General features: G+C 36.4%; 1 protein-coding gene across 7 annotated transcripts in view; it reads right to left on the bottom strand.

The window, feature by feature from the left end:
* Window positions 1-23,116, bottom strand: part of HACE1 (HECT domain and ankyrin repeat containing E3 ubiquitin protein ligase 1) — a 109,513-nt gene that overhangs the window by 62,701 nt on the left and 23,696 nt on the right. For 2 of the 7 annotated variants that reach the window (XM_080666313.1, XM_080666314.1), the window contains exons 6-7: window positions 18,195-18,326; window positions 5,746-5,828 (exon numbers count right to left, since the gene is read on the bottom strand). The exons of 2 other annotated variants lie outside the window; for them this stretch is intronic. In XM_080666313.1, the coding sequence (XP_080522439.1) occupies window positions 5,746-5,828; window positions 18,195-18,326 (215 nt within the window). Of the gene's footprint in view, window positions 1-5,745; window positions 5,829-6,993; window positions 7,055-18,194; window positions 18,327-23,116 lie in introns of those variants that run through there. 3 more of the 7 variants (XM_080666315.1, XM_080666316.1, XM_080666317.1) reach the window with 2 other exon arrangements.

Raw genomic sequence — 23,116 nt, 5'->3', positions numbered from 1 at the left:
TGGGGGTGCCAGAAGAAGAGAGAGAGCAAGATACTGAAAACCTATTTGAAGAAATAATGACCGAAAACTTCCCCCACCTGGTGAAAGAAATAGACTTACAAGTCCTGGAAGCGCACAGAACCCCAAACAAAAGGAATCCAAAGAGGACCACACCAAGACACATCATAATTAAAATGCCAAGAGCAAAAGACAAAGAGAGAATATTAAAAGCAGCAAGAGAAAAACTGTTAATTACCTACAAGGGAGCACCCATACGATTGTCAGCTGATTTCTCAACAGAAACTCTGCAGGCCAGACAGGAGTGGCAAGAAATATTCAAAGTGATAAAGAGCAAGAACCTACAACCAAGATTACTCTACCCAGCAAAGCTATCATTCAGAACTGAAGGTCAGATAAAGAGCTTCACAGATAAGAAAAAGCTAAAGGAGTTCATCACCACAAAACCAGTATTATATGAAATGCTGAAAGGTACTCTTTAAGAAGAGGAAGAAGAAGAAAAAGGTAAAGATAAAAATTATGAACTACAAATACATATCTATCAACAAGTGAATCTAAAAATCAAGTGAATAAAAAATCTGATGAACAGAATAAACTGGTGAATATAACAGAATCAGGGGCATAGAAAGGGAGTGGACTGACAATTCTCAGGGGGAAGGGGGTGTGGGGGGTGCGGGAAGAGACAGGACAAAAATCGTACACCTATGGATGAGGACAGTGGGAGAAGAGGTAAGGGCAGAGGGTTGGGTGGGAACCAGGTGGAGGGGAGCTATTGGGGGAATAAAGAGGAACAATTGTAATAATCTGAACAATAAAGATTTATTAAATTAAAAATAAAAAAGAGACTACTACAGTACTCTAGATAAGAGGTAACATCTCTAACCAAAGTGGTTTTAGTGAGTTGGAGAGAATAAAGAGATCAGAATATATTCTGAAGGTGGAGTTTATAGAACTGACTAATAAATTCCAAGTGGAGGGTCAAAGAAAGAAAGACATAAAAAACGATGACCTAGTTTCTGGTTTAAACTGAAAGGATATGGGTTCCGATAACTGAGATTAGAAAAACTGGTGGAGTTTTGAAAAGGAAAATCAGGAACCTGTATTTTGGACATGGTGACATCTGAGATTCTATGAAACTTTCAAGTGATGGTGTAAATCAGGCAGGTGGACATTTCAAATCTGAAACTTCAAAGGAAGGTCTTATCTAGAAACAACCCCTCAAGACAGAATATGATTTCAGGGAATCAAACAATGATATTATTCATAAATTCAAGATACTATGGAAGGAACTGGTTTTCTTTAAGTATAAGTTTAGAAAATAACTATATTCAGATAAGATCTAAAGTCTAGAGATCCAAAGTCCTTGTATTGTAATTCAAAGTTGTTCAATGGTGATTTGAACCAGTCTGATCCAAGTAACATCAGAAATCCTAAAGAGAAGCTAAACAAGAAAAAAAGCAGGTCTTTCAGTCTAAAACAAATCTCCAATAAAATGTTATAAAACAGCCCTGACCGGTTTTGCTCAGGGGATAGAGCATTAGCCTGCGGACTAAAGAGTCCCAGGTTCAATTCCAGTCAAGGGCATGTACTTTGGTTGCGGACACATCCTCAGTAGGGGGTGTGCAGGAGGCAGCTGATCGTTGTTTCTAACTCTCTTTCCCTCTCCCATCCTCTCTGTAAAAAATCAATAAAATATATTTAAAAAGAAATAAATAAAATGTTATAAAACAAAGGTTAAAGAAAATAAGAGCTTTTTAGAGAGCTCTATATTTGAATTTAAGAGCCTAAATAAATATAATTAATATAATCTAAACCAGCCGTGGGCAAACTACGGCCCGCGGGCCAGATCCGGCTGTTCTATCTGGTTCTCTTGCTCTCCCCTCCACTACTTTACTTTGAATTTATATTAGTTCACACAAACACTCCATCCATGCTTTTGTTCTGGCCCTCCGGTCCAGTTTAAGAACCCATTGTGGCCCTCGAGTCAAAAAGTTTGCCCACCCCTGATCTAAACCAAAGGGAAGAATCACTAGTGTATTGTGAATTGTTCCTAACTGCTAACTACATTTATATAACATTGTGTATGCGTGTCTGTGTGCATGTGTGTGTGTGTGTATGCGCACGCACATGGGGCAAGGAGGTGTATGTGCATAATTATTATATTGCTACATCCATAAGGGCTGAAGTATACTTATTAATGTATAACTAATCCTATCGAATAAAAGAGTAATATGCAAATTAGCCATCACTCCGCTACACTCAAAAGCCAGCCCACCAGCCAATCAGGAGCGAGTACGCAAATTAACCCAGCCAAGATGACTGCAGCCATGGAGCGAGCAGGAGGCTTGGGTTTCCCCAGTGATGGAGGAAGCCAAGCTTTCTGCACACCCTGGTGGGCTCAGACCTCTACTCAAGGCTACAAAGTTTCAATTATAGAAGATACATAAACCCAACAAAAATGGATGCGGCCATGGAGCAAGCAGGAGGCTTGGCTCCACTCAAGGCTACAAAGTTTCAATTACAGAAGATAAATAAATCCCAGATACCAGGGCGTCCACTTGGGTCGCCGAGGGGCGTGGCCAGGCTGCAAACCACCACAGGCCCCTCGCTCAGGCCACCCCACGCCCCAAGGGAACCCCCACCCTGATCCGGGACACCCTTCAGGGCAAACCACCTGGCCCCCACCCGTGCACCAGGCCTCTATCCTATCTAATAAAAGAGTAATATGCAGATTGACCGTCACTCCAACACACAAGATGGCTGCCCCCATGTGGTCAAAGATCCTGCCCCCATGTGGACACAAGATGGCCACCACAAGATGGCCAGCAGGGGAGGGCAGTTGGGAGGAACCAGGCCTGCAAGGGAGGGCAGTTGTGGGCGATCAGGCCAGCAGGGGAGGGCAGTTGGGAGGGACCAGGCCTGCAAGGGAGGGCAGTTGGGGGCGATCAAGCTTGCTGGGGAGGGCAGTTAGGGGTGACGTGGCCGGCAGAAGAGGGAAGTTGGGGATGACTGGGTCTGCAGGGAAGGGCAGTTGGGGGGTACCCAGGCCTGCAGGGGAGAGCAGTTGGGGGTGACCAGGCCTGCAGGGTAGGGCAGTTAGGGTTGACCAGGCCTGCAGGGGAAGGCAGTTAGGGGCAAACAGGTTGGCAGGGGAGCAGTTAGGCATCAATCAGGCTGGTAGGGGAGTGGTTAGGGGGTGATCAGGCTGGCAGGCAGGAGCTGTTAGGGGCAATCAGGAAGGCAAGCAGGCGACCAGTTGGGAGCCAGCAGTCCTGGATTGTGAGAGGGATGTCCGACTGCCCTCGAGGGGTCCCAGATTGGAGAGGGTGCAGGCTGGGCTGAGGGACACCCCCCCCCCAGTGCACGAATTTCATGCACTGGGCCTCTAGTGACTAAATAAAAAGAGAACATTATGTCAAGCTGGAATTCAATGACTCTTACAGAGTCTAAAGTAGTCTCAGAGGTAAAAATAGATTTTAAAAATAATCAACTGGTATACTGAGTGAACCTTGTGAGAGGGATGTCCAACTGCTTTAGGGATCGGGCCTAAACAGGCAGTCGGACATCTCTCTAGTGGTCCCAGATTGGAGAGGGTGCAGGCTGTGCTGAGGGACAAACACCCCCATGCACGAATTTCGTGCACCGGGCCTCTAGTGCTATAATAATGGATGGCAAACAGCAAGTCTTAACTAAATGTTTGCTAATTATATAAATGAATCAATGAACAAAATAAGTGCTTTAAGAAAATGAACCAAGACATAGTACAAAAATAATTTAGTGCAGAATTTAATATCTAACAATAATAATTCAAAAATTTGTTTTTAATTTACAAATCCAGAGAAAGGAAATACAGGGCTCTGGACCAAGACATACTTTAATAGCTTATCCCAGTGGTCGGCAAACTGCAGCTCGCAAGCCACAGTTTGCCGCTCTTTTGACTAATGAGTTTGCCAACCATTGCTAATGCATTACCCTTACCCAGAAGTTTTGACTTCAGGTTAAAGACGTTAGTACATTATTAAAATGTTTTTTAAGTGTTTTTCCCTAAGGCAGTGGTCGGCAAACTCATTACTCAACAGAGCGGCAAACTGCGGCTTGCGAGCTGCATGTGGCTTGCAAGCCGCAGTTTGCTGACCACTGGCTTATCCCATTGGAATTGACCTTAATAAAGACAACTAGGAAAATTAGTGGAATATGTCTTTTCTTATTAGTTAATAATTAATATAAAATTGAATAATCAAAGATATCAAAAGCTCCACTTACATCATATAAAAATACTGGCAATTTAATAGAAAATACTTTTCCTCATGTGGTTAAGTAACAACCATAATGCTATACTAGCTGTACCAGTTAATGCGGATTTTTTTCAATAGATGGAGTTACACATATATTGATATATATGCGATTTGATATGTATGCTATTTTGTTTTATTGACAGCTAGCTTCAAAACTTTGTATGTCAAATTTGCTGAAGGTGTTAATATCATAGATATTTTTACGCTTAAAAACGTCGAATTTCGTGCCAAAAAAAGAGCATTTGCGGGAAGTTTTAACTCATTACTTTATTTTGAAGAAGAAGTTGATAATTTTTGGGAAGCTTATGATGAACATGCTCCAACTCAAGATACTTGTGAACGCTGGTTTAAAGGCTTTAAAAGTGATGATTTCGATGTGAAAGACAAAGAACGTCCAGGTCAACCGAAAAAGTTTGAACACCAACAATTACAAGCATTATTGGATGAAGATGCGTGTCAAACTCAAAAACAACTTGCAGAAAGATTAAACGTTGCTCAGCAAACAATTTCCAATCGTTTACAAGCAATGGGAAAGATTTTAAAGGAAGGAAAATGGGTGCCACATCAACTGAATGAAAGACAAATTGAAAACCGAAAAGTCACCAGTAAAATGTTGCTTCAACGGCACGAAAGAAAGTTTTTTTTGCGTCGAATTGTGACTGGCGATGAAAAGTGGATTTATTTTGAGAATCCCAAACGCACAAAATCATGGGTTGATCCAGGTCAACCATCAACATCGACTGCAAGGCCAAATCGCTTCAGAAAGAAGACAATGCTCTGCGTTTAGTGTGATCAGGAAGGTGTGGTGTATTATGAGCTTCTAAAACCAGGTAAAACCATTAATACTGATCACTACTGACAACACATAATCAATCTGAACCACGCTTTGATGGTGAAACGACCAGAATGCCAGAAGACACAGCAAAGTAATTTTGCTTCATGATGATGCACCATCACACACTTCAAAACCAGTTAAAGACACATTAAAAGATCTTGCCTGGGAAATATTAACCCACCCGCTATATTCACCAGACCTTGCTCCTTTAGATTACCACTTGTTCCGATCGATGGCACACACACTTTCTAAGCAGCACTTCAAAACATATGAAGAAGTGGAAAATTGGGTCTCTGAATGGTTTGCCTCAAAACAAGAAAAGTTCTACTGGGACGGTATCCACAAATTACCTGAAAGATGGGCGAAATGTGTAGCTAGCGATGGACCTTACTTTCAATAAAGCACTTTCGATGTTTCTCTTGAAATTATCATGTTTTCTCTGATTACAAAATCTACCATTATTAACTGGTACACCTAGTATACTTCATCTTAAAAGACAGCACAGTATTAATGGAAAAACAAGAGCCTTAGAAAATATACAGAAATGTTTGTGTTTGGAAATATAGTAGATACACGACATTCTTTAATGACAGTGTCTGGAAATATAAAATCTCATACCTGCAAGCAAAGTACAATGGAGTGGCTCCTGATACATTTGGCCTGTTAATATCAGCACCACTGTCTAGCAAACATTGCACTGTCTGGGGAGAAAAAAAAAATTAAAAGTAGTCCAGAAAAGTCAAACAGCCACAATTATCACAATTTTAATCCATATAAGAAAAGTTCTTGCCACAACTTGAAGCTTTAAAGACTGAGTAGGAACATGACAATTATGATGGCTGAGCAAATTCAATTTTTGGTAGACTCTCTGTGTCTCTCAGGCACCATACAATATGTGTGGAATTGCCAATGTAATATAAACTGTGCTAACCTGGGAAAGCTCTAAACAACTGACACATGTAGCTACCAAGGACTTTAAATTTGGCTAATACAACTAAGGAACTAAATTTTAATTTTATTTTAAATAGCCATATATGGCTAGTAAATTGAACAGTGCTGCTCTAAATATTTGAATTTAAAAAACAGATTTTTTTACCTCTTAAAAAAACAAAACAAAACATAGGTACCAGCCCAGCCGCTGTGGCTCAGTGTTGAGCATTGACCCACACACCAAGACCAGTTTGATTCCTGGTCAGGGCACATGCCTGGGTTGCGGGCTTGATCCCCAGTAGAGGCATGCAAGAGGCAGCCAATAGATATTTCGTTCTCATCGATGTTTCTATCTCTCTCTCCCTCTTTCTTCCTCTCTCTCTAAAAATCAATAAAAACATATTTTTAAAAACAGGTACCAGAGCTATAAATCTCTCAAAATCAAAGAGCATAATTGTTAAAGTACAAAATGTTAAAAAGCTAAGAGTCCTTTTGCTGTTAACAGCAGTCAATACTGACTCAGTTTTTCTGATCATCATTTAAATGTACTCTGTCCTCTAAGCTTTTCTTGTGCAATCATCTAACTAATATTAACAAAAAGTAAGCTAATATAAAATCTTAAGAATACATATCTTATGATTAGGGATTAGGCAAGGCTCGCCTGAAAACCTTAAAAAACAGGGTCTGGTTATATTCTTATGATCCTCATTTGAATTTCTCCTGCAAAAAGAAAATGCACAAAAACTTAAAAGTTTTTGGAATTAAACTGTATAACATTACTTCTGGGTTGAACACACATATTCATCTTTCATGCTGCTCCAAAACCTAGTGCAATGGTAGTAAAATAATAAGACTATAGCTCTGGCCGGTGTGCTCAGTGGTTAGAGCCTGCACACCAAAGGGTCTCTGATTCAATTCCCAGTCAAGGACACGTACCTGGGTTGTAGGTTCCATCCCTGCCCAGTTGGGGTGCATGCAGGAGGCAATCAATCAATGTGTCTGTCTCACATCAATGTTTCTCTCTCTCTCCTTTTCTCTCTAAAATCAATGAAAAGAAACACACAAAGAAGGCTCACCAAGTACCCGGTCTAATAAATTAAAAGACTTACAACAAATTACATCAAAGTGAAATTTCATAATACTGAGGAAATTTGATTCCAGAGATAATTAGAAATCAGACTGGCATTACCAGCAACACCGGAATCTAAAAGATAAAATGCCTTGAAAATTGCAAGTTAAATGACTTGCAACGTAGAATTCTATAGCTAGCCACACTATCATTCAAATACACAGTTTTAAATTAAAACACACACACACAAAATATGCTTACCTATATACTCGTAAGATTTTTAAAAAATGTACCTCCAATGTACCTTTCTCAAGAAACTACTGGAGCATATCCTCCTCCAAAACAAGGGTCTACACTAAAATATAGTAAGATGTGGAATCCAGAGTACTGGAGATCAAATACAGGAGAGAATAAGAAATATCCAGGTTTAGAGAAAAAGAATAAAACTGATATTATCTAATGAATCTGTCTTTGTAGAAAACAGTACTGAGATACCTCTCAGCTCATATTTTTGTAGAAGTATATAGGAAGAATTATTGATTAATAAAAAGAAAATTGAGCAAAGTCAATTTTAAGAAAAATTGTCCCCTAGATAGAAAATGTTGTTATAGTTCACTACTTGACTCAGCAGTAAACAATATTTACCCAACTATATATACAACTAATACTGTCTAAGCAAAATCTGTGATATAATTAATTTTAGAAATTGTAGAGGAGGGGATGGGAAGAGGATTTAAATGAGCTAAACCCTCATGCTCCATAACAAGAACTTATCCAAAGATATCTAAAAGTCATGAATTGAGAAAGAGCAGAGGAAGCATGTTCTTTGGAAATAGGTATCATAAGAAAAGGTGAAAGAGTTGAATATTGTTGCCTGGTGATCGTGACGTGACAAAGAAGATTGATGATTTAATGGACTATTATTATTACAAAGGTTTTGATTAAAATATTTTAAAATACACTATTCACATCTTGTTCTTTGAATTTACTTCTATCCCAAGAGAAATTCTAAAATCTATATAACCTCTGTAATATAATAGGAATATTACATAAAACTTTATTATCGGCTATAGAATTCCTTTAAACTGGGCACAGTGGTCTAGTACCACTTTCAAAGAGAAGAAGAAAAAGCATTTGGGTCATTTTATAAGATAAGGCCTATTTAAGCCTTTTGGTCATGGTTTATCCCTTTTTTATTTTTGACCTAGAAGTTCTCTGAACAGTCCCAAAAATGGGAGATGAATAGCCGTAATACTGTTTACTGTTATAGACAATAAACTATCTCTCAAAAAGCTCAGAAGAGATGAAAGCAAATATATCAAATATATATAATATGCAATTAAAACCTAGCAATCCAGAGAGAAGCTGAAATAAAGTAATTATTAATAAAACAAATATGCATCCATAAAAATTATATAGTTGTTAAAACTAATTAATGATATAATAATATTAATCACTTTAACATGTGCCTGGACACTACTAATAAGCATTTATCATTTCATTTAATACATCCTGTGAGGAAGTCAATATTCTCTCCACTTTTGCAAGCAGGAAACTGAGTCTCAAAGGGGTCAAATAATATGTACCCAACACACAAATAAATAGGGAAGCAGGAATTAAAACCTAAACCCATGTTCACAACCATTATGCTATTTACCAAAAAGCAGAAATTCTAATTTTTCTGAATTCAGATTACTAAATATATTATGACTAATTTGGCATATCTTCATAAGCTACATTTAGTATAGATGATCTAATAATTCCCTACTGAATAACTGCCTAACCAACTATTTGTGTTTACTTTTCAAATGATGCTAAAACCATGTTCTTTTTATAATATTTCTCTATTTTTATTTATATTGTAGAGCCTAACAATTTAGCCATTAGACTAACATACAGTCAAACCTGGGTTTTTGAGTGGCTCCTATCTCAAACAATTTGGTTCTCAACCAAGTTGTTCAAGGGGAGAGACGTGAGGATGTCTTGGTGGTTGAAAAGCTTCTCTCAGGCTACAAAGGAGAGAATGCACTAGTATGAGTCAGTTTACCACTAACATCTCAGGAAATAATGCTGTGAGTATTTTTGTGGGGTTTTGTTTTTCTGTGTTGTGTTATTTGCTTTTGTTGCTAGTGAAATGGGTGATTAGCACAACTTTAAAACATAAAGAGGCCATCAAGAGTGCTAATATTGCTAATGGTGTGAAAAAATGATCACTGGCAATTGAAGAAGTAAAAAAACCAGTAATTCCTCTTCTAGGAATGTATCCCAAGAAAACAGAAACACCAATCAGAAAGTATATACAGTATGTACCGTTACGTTCATAGCAGCACAATTTACAACAGCTAATACTTGGAAACAGCCTAAGTGCCCATCAGCAGATGAGTGGATTAGAAACCTGTGGTACATATATCTATACAATGGAATACTACGTTGCTGTAAAAAAAAAAAAAAAAAAAAAAAAAAAGGAATTCTTACCATTTGCAACAGCATAGATGAAACTGGAGAGCATAATGCTAAGCAAAATAAGCCAGTCAGAGAAAGATAAGTATCACATGATCCACTCATTTGTGGAATATAATAAACAACATAAACTGATGAACAAAAATAGAACCAGAGACATAGAAGCATCAAACAGACTGAACAACCTATAAGGGAAAGCGGGGGGGGGGGGGGGGGGTTGTTAAGAGATCAACTGAAGGACTTGTATGCAATGCATATGAGCAAAATCAATGGACACAGACAGTAGTGGGGGAGAGAGGCTTGTGCTTAGAGGAGGAGGTGGCGGGGGAGAGGTCAATGGGGGGAAAAAAGGAGACTCATGTAATACTTTAAACAATAAAGAATTAAAAAAATAAAAAAAGAACTGTTGCTGATTTGGATCAACGAAAAGGAGTTAGCCAGTGACAGCAAGAGAAGATGCAGCAGACTGACCTCCGGAAAGACATCCCTGGAAGGAGTGCTGAAAGTGATTCATTTAAGGCTAGGAGCGGGTGGTTCAACAAATTTAAGAAAAGAAGTGTTTGTTTATAGATTAAACAATACATTGGATATCTACTGTATTTAAGGTTAAAACAGGGAATCATTTGGGGGTCTGGAATGAATTAATTCCATTTCCATTATTTCTAATGGGAAAAAATAATTCGGTTTTCAAACAAATCGCTTCTCAAACAACTTGCCAGATGAATTAAGTTTGAGAACCGAGGTTCCACTGCATTCCTCTACTGTTCTCTTCAACAAAGTGGTGAGACAAACTTGGGGCAAGCCATAGTAAGAAAGCATGATTTACAATATGAACTGTCACATGTTCCTATCATAGTCTTGTATATAGAAAATATTCTACAAAAACAGTAGAAATTCTTTCTGTTTTTATGAGAGAAAGACACTTAATAAAGTGGAAAAGATCATTCCATCATTACCTTTTCCTTTCTGCTTTTCTGTTTTAACAAAAGTATCCCAATTAAGATCCTCAAAATATTCAACTACTAAAAAAAATATTTTAAAAACGTTTTTAATAGCTTCACTTGTAGATTGTACATAAAATGTTACCTGAAGACAAGAAGGAAGAAAAAACCATTTCCCTCAGAGTAAGGCTAAAAAATACATAAGGGGACTTGAATGTGAAGAATAAAAATCACTTTGCATGGTGTAAGTTGGTGGTCTAGTTTCATTTTTTTTTTTTTTTTGCATGTATCTGTCCAATTTTCCAAACACCATTTATTGAAAAGACTGTCTTGACTTCATTGTATGTTCTTGCCTCCTTTGTCAAATATTAATTGAGCATAGAGGTTTGGGTCGATTTCTGGGTTCTCCATTCTATTCCATTGATCTATATGTCTGCTCTTGTGCCAGTACCAGGCAGTTTTGAGAACAGTGGCTTTGTAATACAGCTTGATATCTGGTATTGAGATCCCTCCTACTTTGTTCTTCTTTCTCAGGATTGCTGCAGCTATTCAGAGTCTTTTTTTTTATCCCAGATGAATTTTTGGAGAGTTCATTCTAGGTCTGTGAAATATGCCTTTGGTATTTTAATGGGGAGTGCATTGAATCTATAGATTGCTTTGGGTAGTATGCACATTTTAATGATATTGATTCTACCAATCCATGAACATAGTATGCACTGCTGGTGGGAATGCAGACTGGTGCAACGACTTTGGAAAACAGTATGGAATTTCCGCAAAAACTAAAAATGGAATTCCCATTTGACCCAGTGATCCCACTTCTAGGAATATATCCCAAGAAACCTGAACACCAATCAGAAAGGATATATGCACCCCTATGTTCATAGCAGCACAATTCACCATAACTAAGATTTGGAAACAAATTAAGTGCCCATCAGCAGATGAGTGGATTAAAAAACTGTGGTACATCTACACAATGGAATACTACGCTGCTATAAAAAGGAAGGAACTCCTACCATTTCACAACAGCATGGATGGACCTGGAGAGCATTATGCTAAGCGAAATAAGCCAGTCAGAGAAAGATAAATATCACATGATCTCACTCATTTGTGGAATATCATGAACAACATAAACTGATGAACAAAAACAGATCCAGAAACAGAGAAGCATCGATTAGACTGTCAAACCTCAGAGGGAAGGTAGGAGAGGGTGGGGGTAAGGAGGAAAGATCAACCAAAGGACTTGTATGCATGCATATAAGCCTAACCAATGGGCACAGACACCGGGGGGGGGGGGGGGGGTCGGGGGTGAGTGCATGAGTTGGGGGGGAGGGGGGCAATGGAGGAATAAGGACACATATGTAATACCTTAATCAATAAAGAAAAAAAAAGTAACTTTAACAAATAAAAAAAAATCACCTTGCAGCACTGAAATGAGTGAAAAGTCATCAATATTTGTTATTAAAAAATTTACAGATTTCTTTTTGTAAAAGCTCTAAAATAGGAGAAGAAAGTCTAATGCAAAATTCAATTATTAATTAAATGGCATAATGGGACAAGGAGCAAAAAAGTCACAAAGAACCTAAATCACTGTTTTTTTGTTAATCCTCACACGAGGATATTTTTCCCATTGGTTTTTATAGAGAGAGTGAAAGGGGGTGGGGGGAGGGGAAGAGAGAGAGAGAGACATTGATGTGAGAGAGACACATCAATTGGCAAAGCTGCAAACCGGGTACGTGCCCTTGAGACCAGGAATTGAACCTCAGACAGTTCAGTGCATGGGCCAATGTTCTAACCACTGAACCATGCCCATGGCCAGGACCTAAATCACAGTTTTAAAAAAATTTTCCAGTCTATGTACACAAAGGATAAAATAACTTTGTAACTAGTAAAGCTCAGGTGGATGAAACTGAGTATTTATTAAATAAAATAAATACATAAAAGCATTTGAAGAAACAATACTACTTAGATCTTAAACTATATAGAAGTATAAGGCAAAAACATAATCAAAGAGAATAAATTATAGATTCAACTACTAAAACCCCTACGGATTCTCAAAAGCAAAGATTCCCAGCAATACAAACAAATCAAACATGATCTTTTATAAGAATCAGCGCTATCAATATTCATTGCACTTAAAGGTACAAAAGAAAAAAGCGACACTCGGAAATGGAAAAAAAAGGCACGGAAAAATGGTCAAAATGGTACTGCATTTGACTAGTCCATTCCATCTTTCAACAAAAATTTAAATGTCTATTCTGTACTAGGTATTTCTCTAGATGCTGGAGTTACAGCAATGAATAAAAGGGACAAAAATCTCTGCCTTTATGAAGCTTACATTCCAGTGGAAAAGGAAGACCAAGAAACAAAAGAAGTAAACAAAATATGTACTGTGCTAGATGGTGATAAAAACCTATCCAGAAAAATGAACAGAATTCGAATGGCAGATTTGAATTCGTTTTAGCAAATTTCTCACTCCTAAACCCTTATACATAAATATTTCTGTAAAAAACTGCACTGTCTGCTTAACAGAATATAAGCCATTAATTAAAAAATAATAATTGTGATTTACAATGTTCATAAGTTCTGTTTTCAAAATTGTATGGCTTCTCATTTACTTGCAAAAATTAAGCTTAGCAGCTTACAATTTAATAACTGTAAACATGTGAAAGTATACCAACGTAAATATTTGTGACTGTAGCTGAATACCTATATTTTTCAAGTTATCACAACACATTTTAAGCACTACAGTGAAATGAAATCATTTTACGTGACTAATTTAGATCACCAAAATAAGCTTTTAAAGTAATTCAGAACTTGAAATTCCCTCCTCCCCTTAAAAAACAACAATTATTCTCGGATTCCTAGGTAATCTACTATGGAGGGGTCTTCTTCCTCATAGAATAAGAAAGTGCTGGGAAGGAACCTTGAAGGTAAGCATTGAAAGGGTATTTTCATATGGCCCTCAAGAAATTCTTAAGCAGAAACAACACATTTTCAACAGAATTCATGACCTTTCAAGTGATAAAACAATATCCTGAGCAGAAAACTAATGTGCAAAGCTAATGTTCAGGTCAATCACAAAAGTCATTTAATTGAAGGCAGTGACTAACAAAGACCACCTGTGCCCAATACACCGATAAATTACAAAGAAATCCAAGGCAGCTCTACTTTATCAATGTCAACACTCTAAACAACACTAATCAAAGTAAAAAGGAATAGATATTCAATATTAAAACTACAGTAAAATCTATTATGGTACTACCATTTGCTAAAAGACCAAACAACAAAAAAGCAAGCATCTTTGTTTTATCGTCTATTAAAAAGAATTGTGATTATTAACTAATGTCACTCCAATAAATTTAATTACACTTTAAAAATTCTGGACATTAGAAAAAAATTAGTAGCAATGCACAAATAACTTAAGCACTAAGAAAAACGGCCAACTCACTAATCAGTGGCTGGTTTATATAAATCTTCTCTAGAAATTTGTCCACATAAAACTATGGAAACTCTGAACTCTTATGTAACATCTAGAAAAAAATCAATATTATCCAGTTCTGTGAGGAAAAAACAGAGTAAAGAGAACTTTTTATTATTTGCTCACATTGCCTAGAAATGATTAAGTAGAATTCTAACATTAAAATAAATAAAATTACTCTAAACCTAAAATACAAAAAAAAAAAAGAAAGAAATGTTGGAGTGTCTACCGTTGTGCCTCAAGGCAGATCCAATTAATGTTTTTGCAAAGCTTTCAATTAAGTGTGGTCTATAATCTCTGGATGAAAAGCTTGGGAGCTGGCTTACGATAGCAAGAGAGCTATCTGAATACAGGTGAGCACTGTTCCTTTTTCAGCAAAAAATGCAGTCAGTTCTATCAAAGATAGTCTATAATACCATAATTAGTATCAGACAGCTAATTAATAACTGACCTAAGGAAGTTGTAAGTGTCAAAAGAGCTTAAATCTACTCTAAGCAGGGTTCAGCTACCGTTTTATGTTTGTGAAGCTTCATATTCAGCTATATAAATTTAGAAATATAAAATTTATTCTGATAAAAGTAAAATTTATTGTACAAATAAATTGAAATTCATCCCTAAAATAATCCTGCTGTGTACTCTAACTTATATAAATTGAGAATGAACCATCTAAAAGTTTTCTAGGGTTTCTAAATCCAAAGTATTCCAGAAATCAGTAAGCAACAATTTGTGGCAATTCAACACATCAATAAATTTAATTAATAACAAAGAAAAAAATTACCAAAATATTCATTCAACATAATGGCCAAAAAAATGGAGTCAATTATACACTATGTAGAATAATATAAGGCTTCACTACTCTTTCTAAAAATGAGATTAAAACTCAAAAAATAGCTTATTCCACAAGAGTAAATCAATTAAGGATCCAAATTGTGCTCTCTATACTTTGCTTGCAGAATCCCATCATCCACATTAATAATGACAGTAATAATACCAATACAATTAGTGCTCTTAAGTGTTTTCCAATGTGTTCACAACGCTTTTCTTAATTATGTGATCAGTAAACAGAATATACCTTAGGAGCTACATAAGACATGGGAACAAAGAGTTGCCAAATACTATATATAATAAGCCAGCTGAATAATCAAACTCTGAAATGATATGTCAAAATCAATATCGAAAAACAAACCATAATATTAGTATCATACAGCTAATTAACAACTGACCTAAGGAAAGTTATAGAGAATTGCATTATTCAGGAATTGTTGTGATCATTTCTTTGACCTGATCACTTATAAATAGGAATAGAAGCAATTTAAAGTCATTGTACCATTATGTTGCAAGGACAAATAAAAGATTGGAAGGTACTCTTCAACTGCCCAAACTACTTGCTTCCAACAAGAGGAAGATGAGACCTTTACTGCTAATAAAATTGACGCATCTATTTGAAATCATAGCAAAGATTACTCAATTTCTTAGTTACGACAAAAATGAATATACCAAATCTTTTAACGTTAAAAAAGTAATGTAAATCTGTAATTCTTGGCCTGAGAGCAAAAATATAGTCTTCAATTACAAATTCTACAAAGCTTTAGAGCTCTTAGCCAGTTACTCAAAATCTTATCATGCCCCTTTGAGATTTACTCTAAAATGAGATTACATTGAAACTTCAGAGGATTTCTTTGTCATAGCTGTCTCTATAATTTGAGAAGAAATTATATGCTTTTAAAAATGTTTTAAAACAGAGTTTCTTTCCCCCTCTAAACTTTCCTATTTCATTTTATAAAAAATACATAATCAATATTCAAGCTTTTAAGCTTAAACATAAAATGAAATCTTGAAACCTGTATCTACATGGACACCAGTTTTGAATACCTGTTAATGATTTGATGTAAGAACTGGCTACTTTGAGACAACGAAAAGGCCATTTTCACTTGCCACTAAAATAAGTCCCAATTGTGATACCTGACAAAGCATTTTAGACTCAGTATTCAACTTACGGAAAGATACACAGAGTTTAAAAAATCAATAATCCCTATCCAGTAATAACTTATCATATCTTATAACCCAATAAATCATATTTAGCTCTAGATAAAAGGATATGCTTATCCATGGAACTGTGAACATGGACCAGAAATACATGAGTAATTATGAGACACAGGTAGTATTAGTACAACTGTCAACACAGATTTTTAGAAATACAATTCAGCTTGGAGGCAGAAGGTATGCTAATTTTTCAAGATTCCTTCTTGCCCTAATTGAAGAAGGATTAAAGATGAATACAATGATTCCAAAAACAGTTTTAAATATTATCTTTATATGATCCTTGCAGATAACTACAATTGATCAACTATGACAGAATGGAATCTCACTCACTAATACAATCAACCACCAGTCAACATGGTTTTTTGTACACTTCCTCCTCTACTATATCTGCAAAATCTCACCCTGTAAAACTCATCACCACAGTAAAGTCAGGCTCCCTATAAATCTTCTGAGAATATAATTCTTCAAAGGCATTTGGCTATGAGGAATTCTCCCTTACTTTACCACACCTGCTTTAAGTTGCAAACCATATGGAATATATTATACTTATACTACCTACCTTTCAATAACTTCAGAAGGCAATTCTAAATTTCTAATGCAGTCTGTAATGCACATGTTTTGAAATAAGATTTTCTATGTAATTCTTGCTTCTTCACTGATTCAAGGCAGCTAAAATGAGATTTTGTAGATCATTCCTAATCTGAATTCCAGTTTTTTCCTACACAAGTTCCTGGACAACAGGTAGGGTTTGCAATCATAGTACATGACACGCCACTTACCTGTTATAAAGATAAATTTCAAAAAATAGATAAAGTACAGTCCAGTATAGAAAACACACACACACACACACACACAGAAAAAAAAAAACCCTGGGCCACTCAAGAGTAGAATATTTCAGATCATTTTTTATCATACAAAATATATTTTTTTAATTTAATAGTGTGGACTCTGAGACAATGAGAAGAAATATTCCTTGAGAATACTGGGTTACTTTTCAGATGATAAAAATCAAAAAAATTTAAAACAAACCATGATGTTCAGAAGAAATTCCATGCAATCAAAAAAAATCCTACATCCCTCCTTTTATTGAACTCTTATTAAACATAAGACAACGTCAACCTTGGCCTCACAATCTTAAAGAAGTGAAATATTCTGTGAACTGAAGTCATACATAAAGCATCTAAACATGTAGGATCCTATATCCTGAACCCAGGTTAGGAAAAAAGTGTTTGTAGAGAAGGAAATCAATGACTCCACTAAGAATTCTCCCACAAAAAGATAAAACTCAAACAGTATACAAAAAAATCAATATAAATAAATTTTGTATCTTTATAGTTGTTGTATTAGATTGGTCTTTGTTGTTGTTATTTTTACGGTTAGCAAGTAAATAAGCAACATTCTATTATGAATAATAATAAATGGGGGGGGGGGGGGGGGCGGGGAACAACCTGAAAGTAACCAGGAAATTATAGCAAAGTAGAAATTCATTGATAATCGTAAGCTAACTTTTTATAAGGCAGCAAAGTCTCCTAATGAGAGAAACCTACTATGAATTTTAAAAGCCAAATGTCTGCACACAGGATTAACAAAAAACTATTGCTATAAAACAAATGCATGATTTTAGAAACCTAAAGTAAGAAAGAAAACCACTGTCATTCTAGTGCTTGCATCATATTCTGAGACAGTAGACAAATATGATAACCCAAGTTAAATGATTTAAACAATGTCAGTATTCACTTTCTTTATATCTAATCCCAATAATTGAGGCTTACTAATAAAAAATAAAGGAAAATATTAAAAACTTTTATCTCAGATAAAAGTGAGAACAAAACATAATTGCTAAAATTACATATGAACACACTACATTTAAAATTTTAATATATTCCGCTATTTAAAAGTCTATGAATCAGAAATGAAGTTGAAATCCAAATTACAAATATTTTAAACAGATGTAAAAGCACTATTTTCTATTACTTTTTTCCTCATAAAATATATTAACCAGAGTCTGTATGATGCAGAAAATGTTATAACAAGATTTTGCTATGATGCTTCATGTTTGCAATTATGTACAGTGAGAAACTTTTCATGGATTCAAAGTTTTCAAAAATAAACACATGCAACTTAAAGTTCTCACAGCTGAATTTACCGTCTTGTGACCGTTCTGGCAGGCCACATGCAGCGCTGTCTGCCCCATTGCGTCCTCAACATCGACGTCACTGACGTGCTGTACAAGGTCATGGAGTAGTTCTGTCCGCCCATTCACAGCCAGCCAGTGTATCTGTGCAGTCATTTAGTTACTTAACATTTATGCAAGAGTGTTTCATAAAAAAAATCAGATAAATGCTATTACTTCCCAACTGTGAGCATAATACACACTAAAGACTAAAACTAAAATTTAAGCCTATATGTATTTTCCTATATTTTTATAGGGGAAAAAATATGCATCAAGATATAGGTTAAACCACCATGTATTTCAAAATCAAGCACTTCATGGTTCAAAGTAATTAAGTTTCGACTTAGGATCACCAAATAGTCTGCTTCTTGGATGATCCTGCACTCTATGAATACCTTTCCTCTATAGAAAAGGTACTGAATAACTTTCCTTCCCCAGAAGCAAACATAAATTAAAAAGTAATTAACAAAGTGGGTGTCATAGTCTTTACTTCAGTTGGTTAGAGCATCTACTCCATACTCCAAGGTTTTGTATACTATCCCTGGTGAGGGCACATACAAGAATCAACCAATGAATGCATAAATAAGTAGAACAACAAAGTGTTCTTTATCTCTCTCTCTCTCTCTCTCTCTCTCTCTCTCTCTAAAAAGCAATCAATAAAATTTTTATAAAATCCAATTAGAAAATGTACAAATGACATGAACTACCATTTCATATAAGAGGATGAAAAATGGTATAAGACGCACATAAAAAGATGTTCAACAATATCAGCAATTACACAAAAGCAAAATAAAACAAGCGATACCAGGTGTACCGGTTAAAAATGTGGATTTTGTAATCAAAGAAAACACGATAATTTCAAGAGAAACATCGAAAGTGCTTTATTGAAAGTAAGGTCCATCGGTAGCTACAAATTTCGCCCATCTTTAAGGTAATTTGTGGATACCGTTCCAGTAGAACTTTTCTTGTTTTGAGGCAAACCATTCAGAGACCCAAATTTTCCACTTCTTCATATGTTTTAAAGTGCTGCTCAGAAAGTGTGTGTGCCATCGATCGGAACAAGTGGTAATCTAAAGGAGCAGGGTCTGGTGAATACAATGGGTGGGTTAATACTTCCCAGGCAAGATCTTTTAACGTGTCTTTAACTGGTTTTGAAGTGTGTAATGGTGCATCATCATGAAGCAAAATTAGTTTGCTGTGTCTTCTGGCATTCTGGTCGTTTCACCATCAAAGCATGGTTCAGATTATTTGTTGTCAGTAGTGATCAGTATTAACGGTTTCACCTGGTTTTAGAAGCTCATAATACACCACACTTTCCTGATCACACCAAACGCAGAGCATTGTCGTCTTTCTGAAGCGATTTGGCCTTGCAGTCGATGTTGATGGTTGACCTGGATCAACCCATGATTTTGTGCGTTTGGGATTCTCAAAATAAATCCACTTTTCATCGCCAGTCACAATTCGACGCAAAAAAAACTTTCTTTCGTGCCGTTGAAGCAACATTTTACTGGTGACTTTTCGGTTTTCAATTTGTCTTTCATTCAGTTGATGTGGCACCCATTTTCCTTCCTTTAAAATCTTTCCCATTGCTTGTAAACGATTGGAAATTGTTTGCTGAGCAACGTTTAATCTTTCTGCAAGTTGTTTTTGAGTTTGACACGCATCTTCATCCAATAATGCTTGTAATTGTTGGTGTTCAAACTTTTTCAGTTGACCTGGACGTTCTTTGTCTTTCACATCAAAATCATCACTTTTAAAGCCTTTAAACCAGCATTCACAAGTATCTTGAGATGGAGCATGTTCACCATAAGCTTCCTGAAGTATACAATAACTTTCAGCAGCACTTTTCTTCAAAATAAAGAAATGAATTAAAACTTCCTGCAAATGCTCTTTTTTTGGCACGAAATTCGACATTTTTAAGCGTAAAAATATCTATGATGTTAACACCTTCAGCAAATTTGACATATGAAGTTTTGAAGCTTGCTGTCAATACAACAAAATAGCATACATATCAAATCGCATATATATCAACATATGTGTAACTATCTATTGAAAAAAATCCACATTAATAACAGGTACACCTGGTATGACTATCCTATACAATGAAAGCCTAATATGCTAAGTGTCCAGTCATCTGTTCAACCAATCAAAGTGTAATATGCTAATGATATGCTAAGGCCACTCAACTGTTTGCTATGACATGCACTGACCACCAGGGAGCAGATGGTCCGACCATAGGTTAGCTTGCTGCTGGGGTCCGGCCAATCAGGACTGAGCGAGGCGGGCTGGACTCGCCCTGGAGCCCTCCCGTGGTCCCTCCCTGGCTGGCCAACCTCCCGTGTCCCTCCCTGGCCCCAATCGTGCGCCGGTGGGGTCCCTTCACCTGGCCTGCGCCCCCTCACACTCTGGGACCCCTCGGGGGATGTCAGAGAGCCGGTTTTGGCCCAATCCCACAGGCCAGGCCAAGGGACCCCATTGGTGCACAAATTCATGCACTGGGCCTCTAGTACCTATCATAATTGCTAAAATAAAAAAACACTAACAATACCAAATACTAGTGAGGATGCTGAAAAACTAGATTCCTGGAGGGGTGGTAAAATGATACAGTCACCCTGGAAAAGTTAGGCACTGCATTTGAAAACTAAACATGAAAATGCTATACAACCCAGCAACTGCATTCCTGGGTATTTATTCCGGAGAAATGAAAATGCATGTTCACCAAAAAAACCTGTAAAATAATGTTTATGCTTATGGCAGCTTTATTTGCAATAGTTGTCCTTCCGGAGGTGAGTGATTAAACAAACAGTGGTATATCTACACCAAGGAATACTAGTCATTAATATAAAAGAACAAACTATTGATACATAAAAAAATCTGAATCAATCTCCAGGGAATATGATGAGTATACAAAAGCCAATCCCAAAAAGTTCCACACATTATGATTCCATGTATATATCCCTGAAACAACAAAATTTCAGAAAAGAAAAATAGATTAGTGATTGCCAGGGGTTAGGCATGGGAGTTAAGGGGGAGAAAGGTGTGATTAGAAAAGAAGAGCAACACAAGGCATCTATGTGAAGTTGGAAATGTTCAAAATGTTGGATATTGACTACGATAGTGAACCCATGGATCTACACAGGTAATAAAACTGTATAAAACTTAATATATGTACATACATACACACACAGGTAAAACTGGGTACAAGTAAAACAGGAAATGAGTAAGACTGTATCAATGTCAATACCTTGGTCATGATATTATATTATACTATGGTTCTGTAAAATGTGATCATTGAGAAAATGGGCAAAATATACAGGGGGGTTTTCTGTATCTTACAATTGCATATGAATCTACAATTACCTCAATTTTTTAAATGCAATTCTTAAGTACATGAAAAATAAAATGCTTTATAAGACAGAAAAGTAACTATAGAAAACAACTTAACCTAACAATGAATAGTTTTCACACAATCAAAAACTAAAACATTGAAAAATGATGTAACTAAAATTATGACTCTATTGTAAAGGTCTGAGGGAATGTGCTTGTACATGAAGGGATATGGGAAGAGAAGCTGAAAAAGAGAGCAATAATCTTATTGTTCAGAAAATCAATAGGTGATGCCTAGAACTGAAAAAAAAAAATCAAAAGGTAGCAATATTAGCATGTCATTCAGATACAGGGAAAACAAAATGTTTATATCCATTAAAAATAGTTGAGAGGAGCTCACTATGGAATGAGAATTTTGGAGGTTGGGAGGAAGATCAAGAGAATGTTTTATTTGGGGGGGCGGCGAGGGTGTCATAAAGTATATTTACTTGAGGCATGATGCCAGACAATTCACCTATTTAAGTATACAACCTATAGATTTTTAGTATATTCAGAGTTGTGTGATCACCATCACCATCAATTTTAGAATACTTTCATTTCCCCAAAAAGAAAACCTGTACCCATTAGCAGTCACTGCCCATTTCCTCCACTTCCTAATATAGGTAAATATAGATAGATATAAGCATGAATAAAATAGATTAAAAGTTACCCTGACTGCCAGCTGGGTGAAAAGAGTCACCACTGACATCAGCATTTCCTACTGACGTCCTTTTGCTTCTCACTGAACTTTACCTTAGAGGCAATGAATTCTTTGACAGTAGTTGTGGGATGGTATTGGTGACAAAACAAGCAAATATTCCAACACTCCTATTGCATCATTTTTTTAAAATATATTTTATTGATTTTTTACAGAGAGAAAGGGAGAGGAATAGAGAGTTAGAAACATCAATGAGAGAGAAACATCGATCAGCTGCCTCCTGCACACCTCCTACTGGGGATGTGCCAGCAACCAAGGTACATGCCCTTGACTGGAATCGAACCTGGGACCTTTCAGTCCGCAGGCCGACGCTCTATCCACTGAGCCAAAACAGTCAGGGCCTATAGCATCATTTTTATAATTGTGCTGAATTCAGAATAAAGCAACTCAAGTGTAAATACTTCACCCCTAACAGCAATACATATAAGACAGGAAATGATGAATGATAGAGCCTTTGCTCACACCCAATATTTTGAGTTGTTTTTTCTGTTTGTTTGTTTACTCCTAACCTCACCCCATCCTTGACAATGTGTCTTGGCAATATTTAGGATGGGTGAGTATAAAATGTACTTTGTTCAAAAACAGTGGTGGAAGAATTATTTTAAAGGTAAAAGTGGAAAGGGCTGGCTCTCTACCAGAGGATGCTCTTGAGCAGATCGTCTTAAGAAAGAGCATATAGCCCTAGCCGCTTGGCTCAGTGGAAATGAAGCATCCATCTTATATAAAAATGCTGTTTGAAATTTTAACCCTGCTAGTTTGGCTTCTGTAAATGCTTGCTTGCTTAAATAATAAGGAAAATAAGACTACTCCC

This window comes from Plecotus auritus (genome assembly GCF_963455305.1).
Source record: "Plecotus auritus genome assembly, chromosome: 4".
NCBI classification, from domain to species: Eukaryota; Metazoa; Chordata; class Mammalia; order Chiroptera; family Vespertilionidae; genus Plecotus; species Plecotus auritus.
This window is presented reverse-complemented; position numbering and strand designations above follow the sequence as displayed.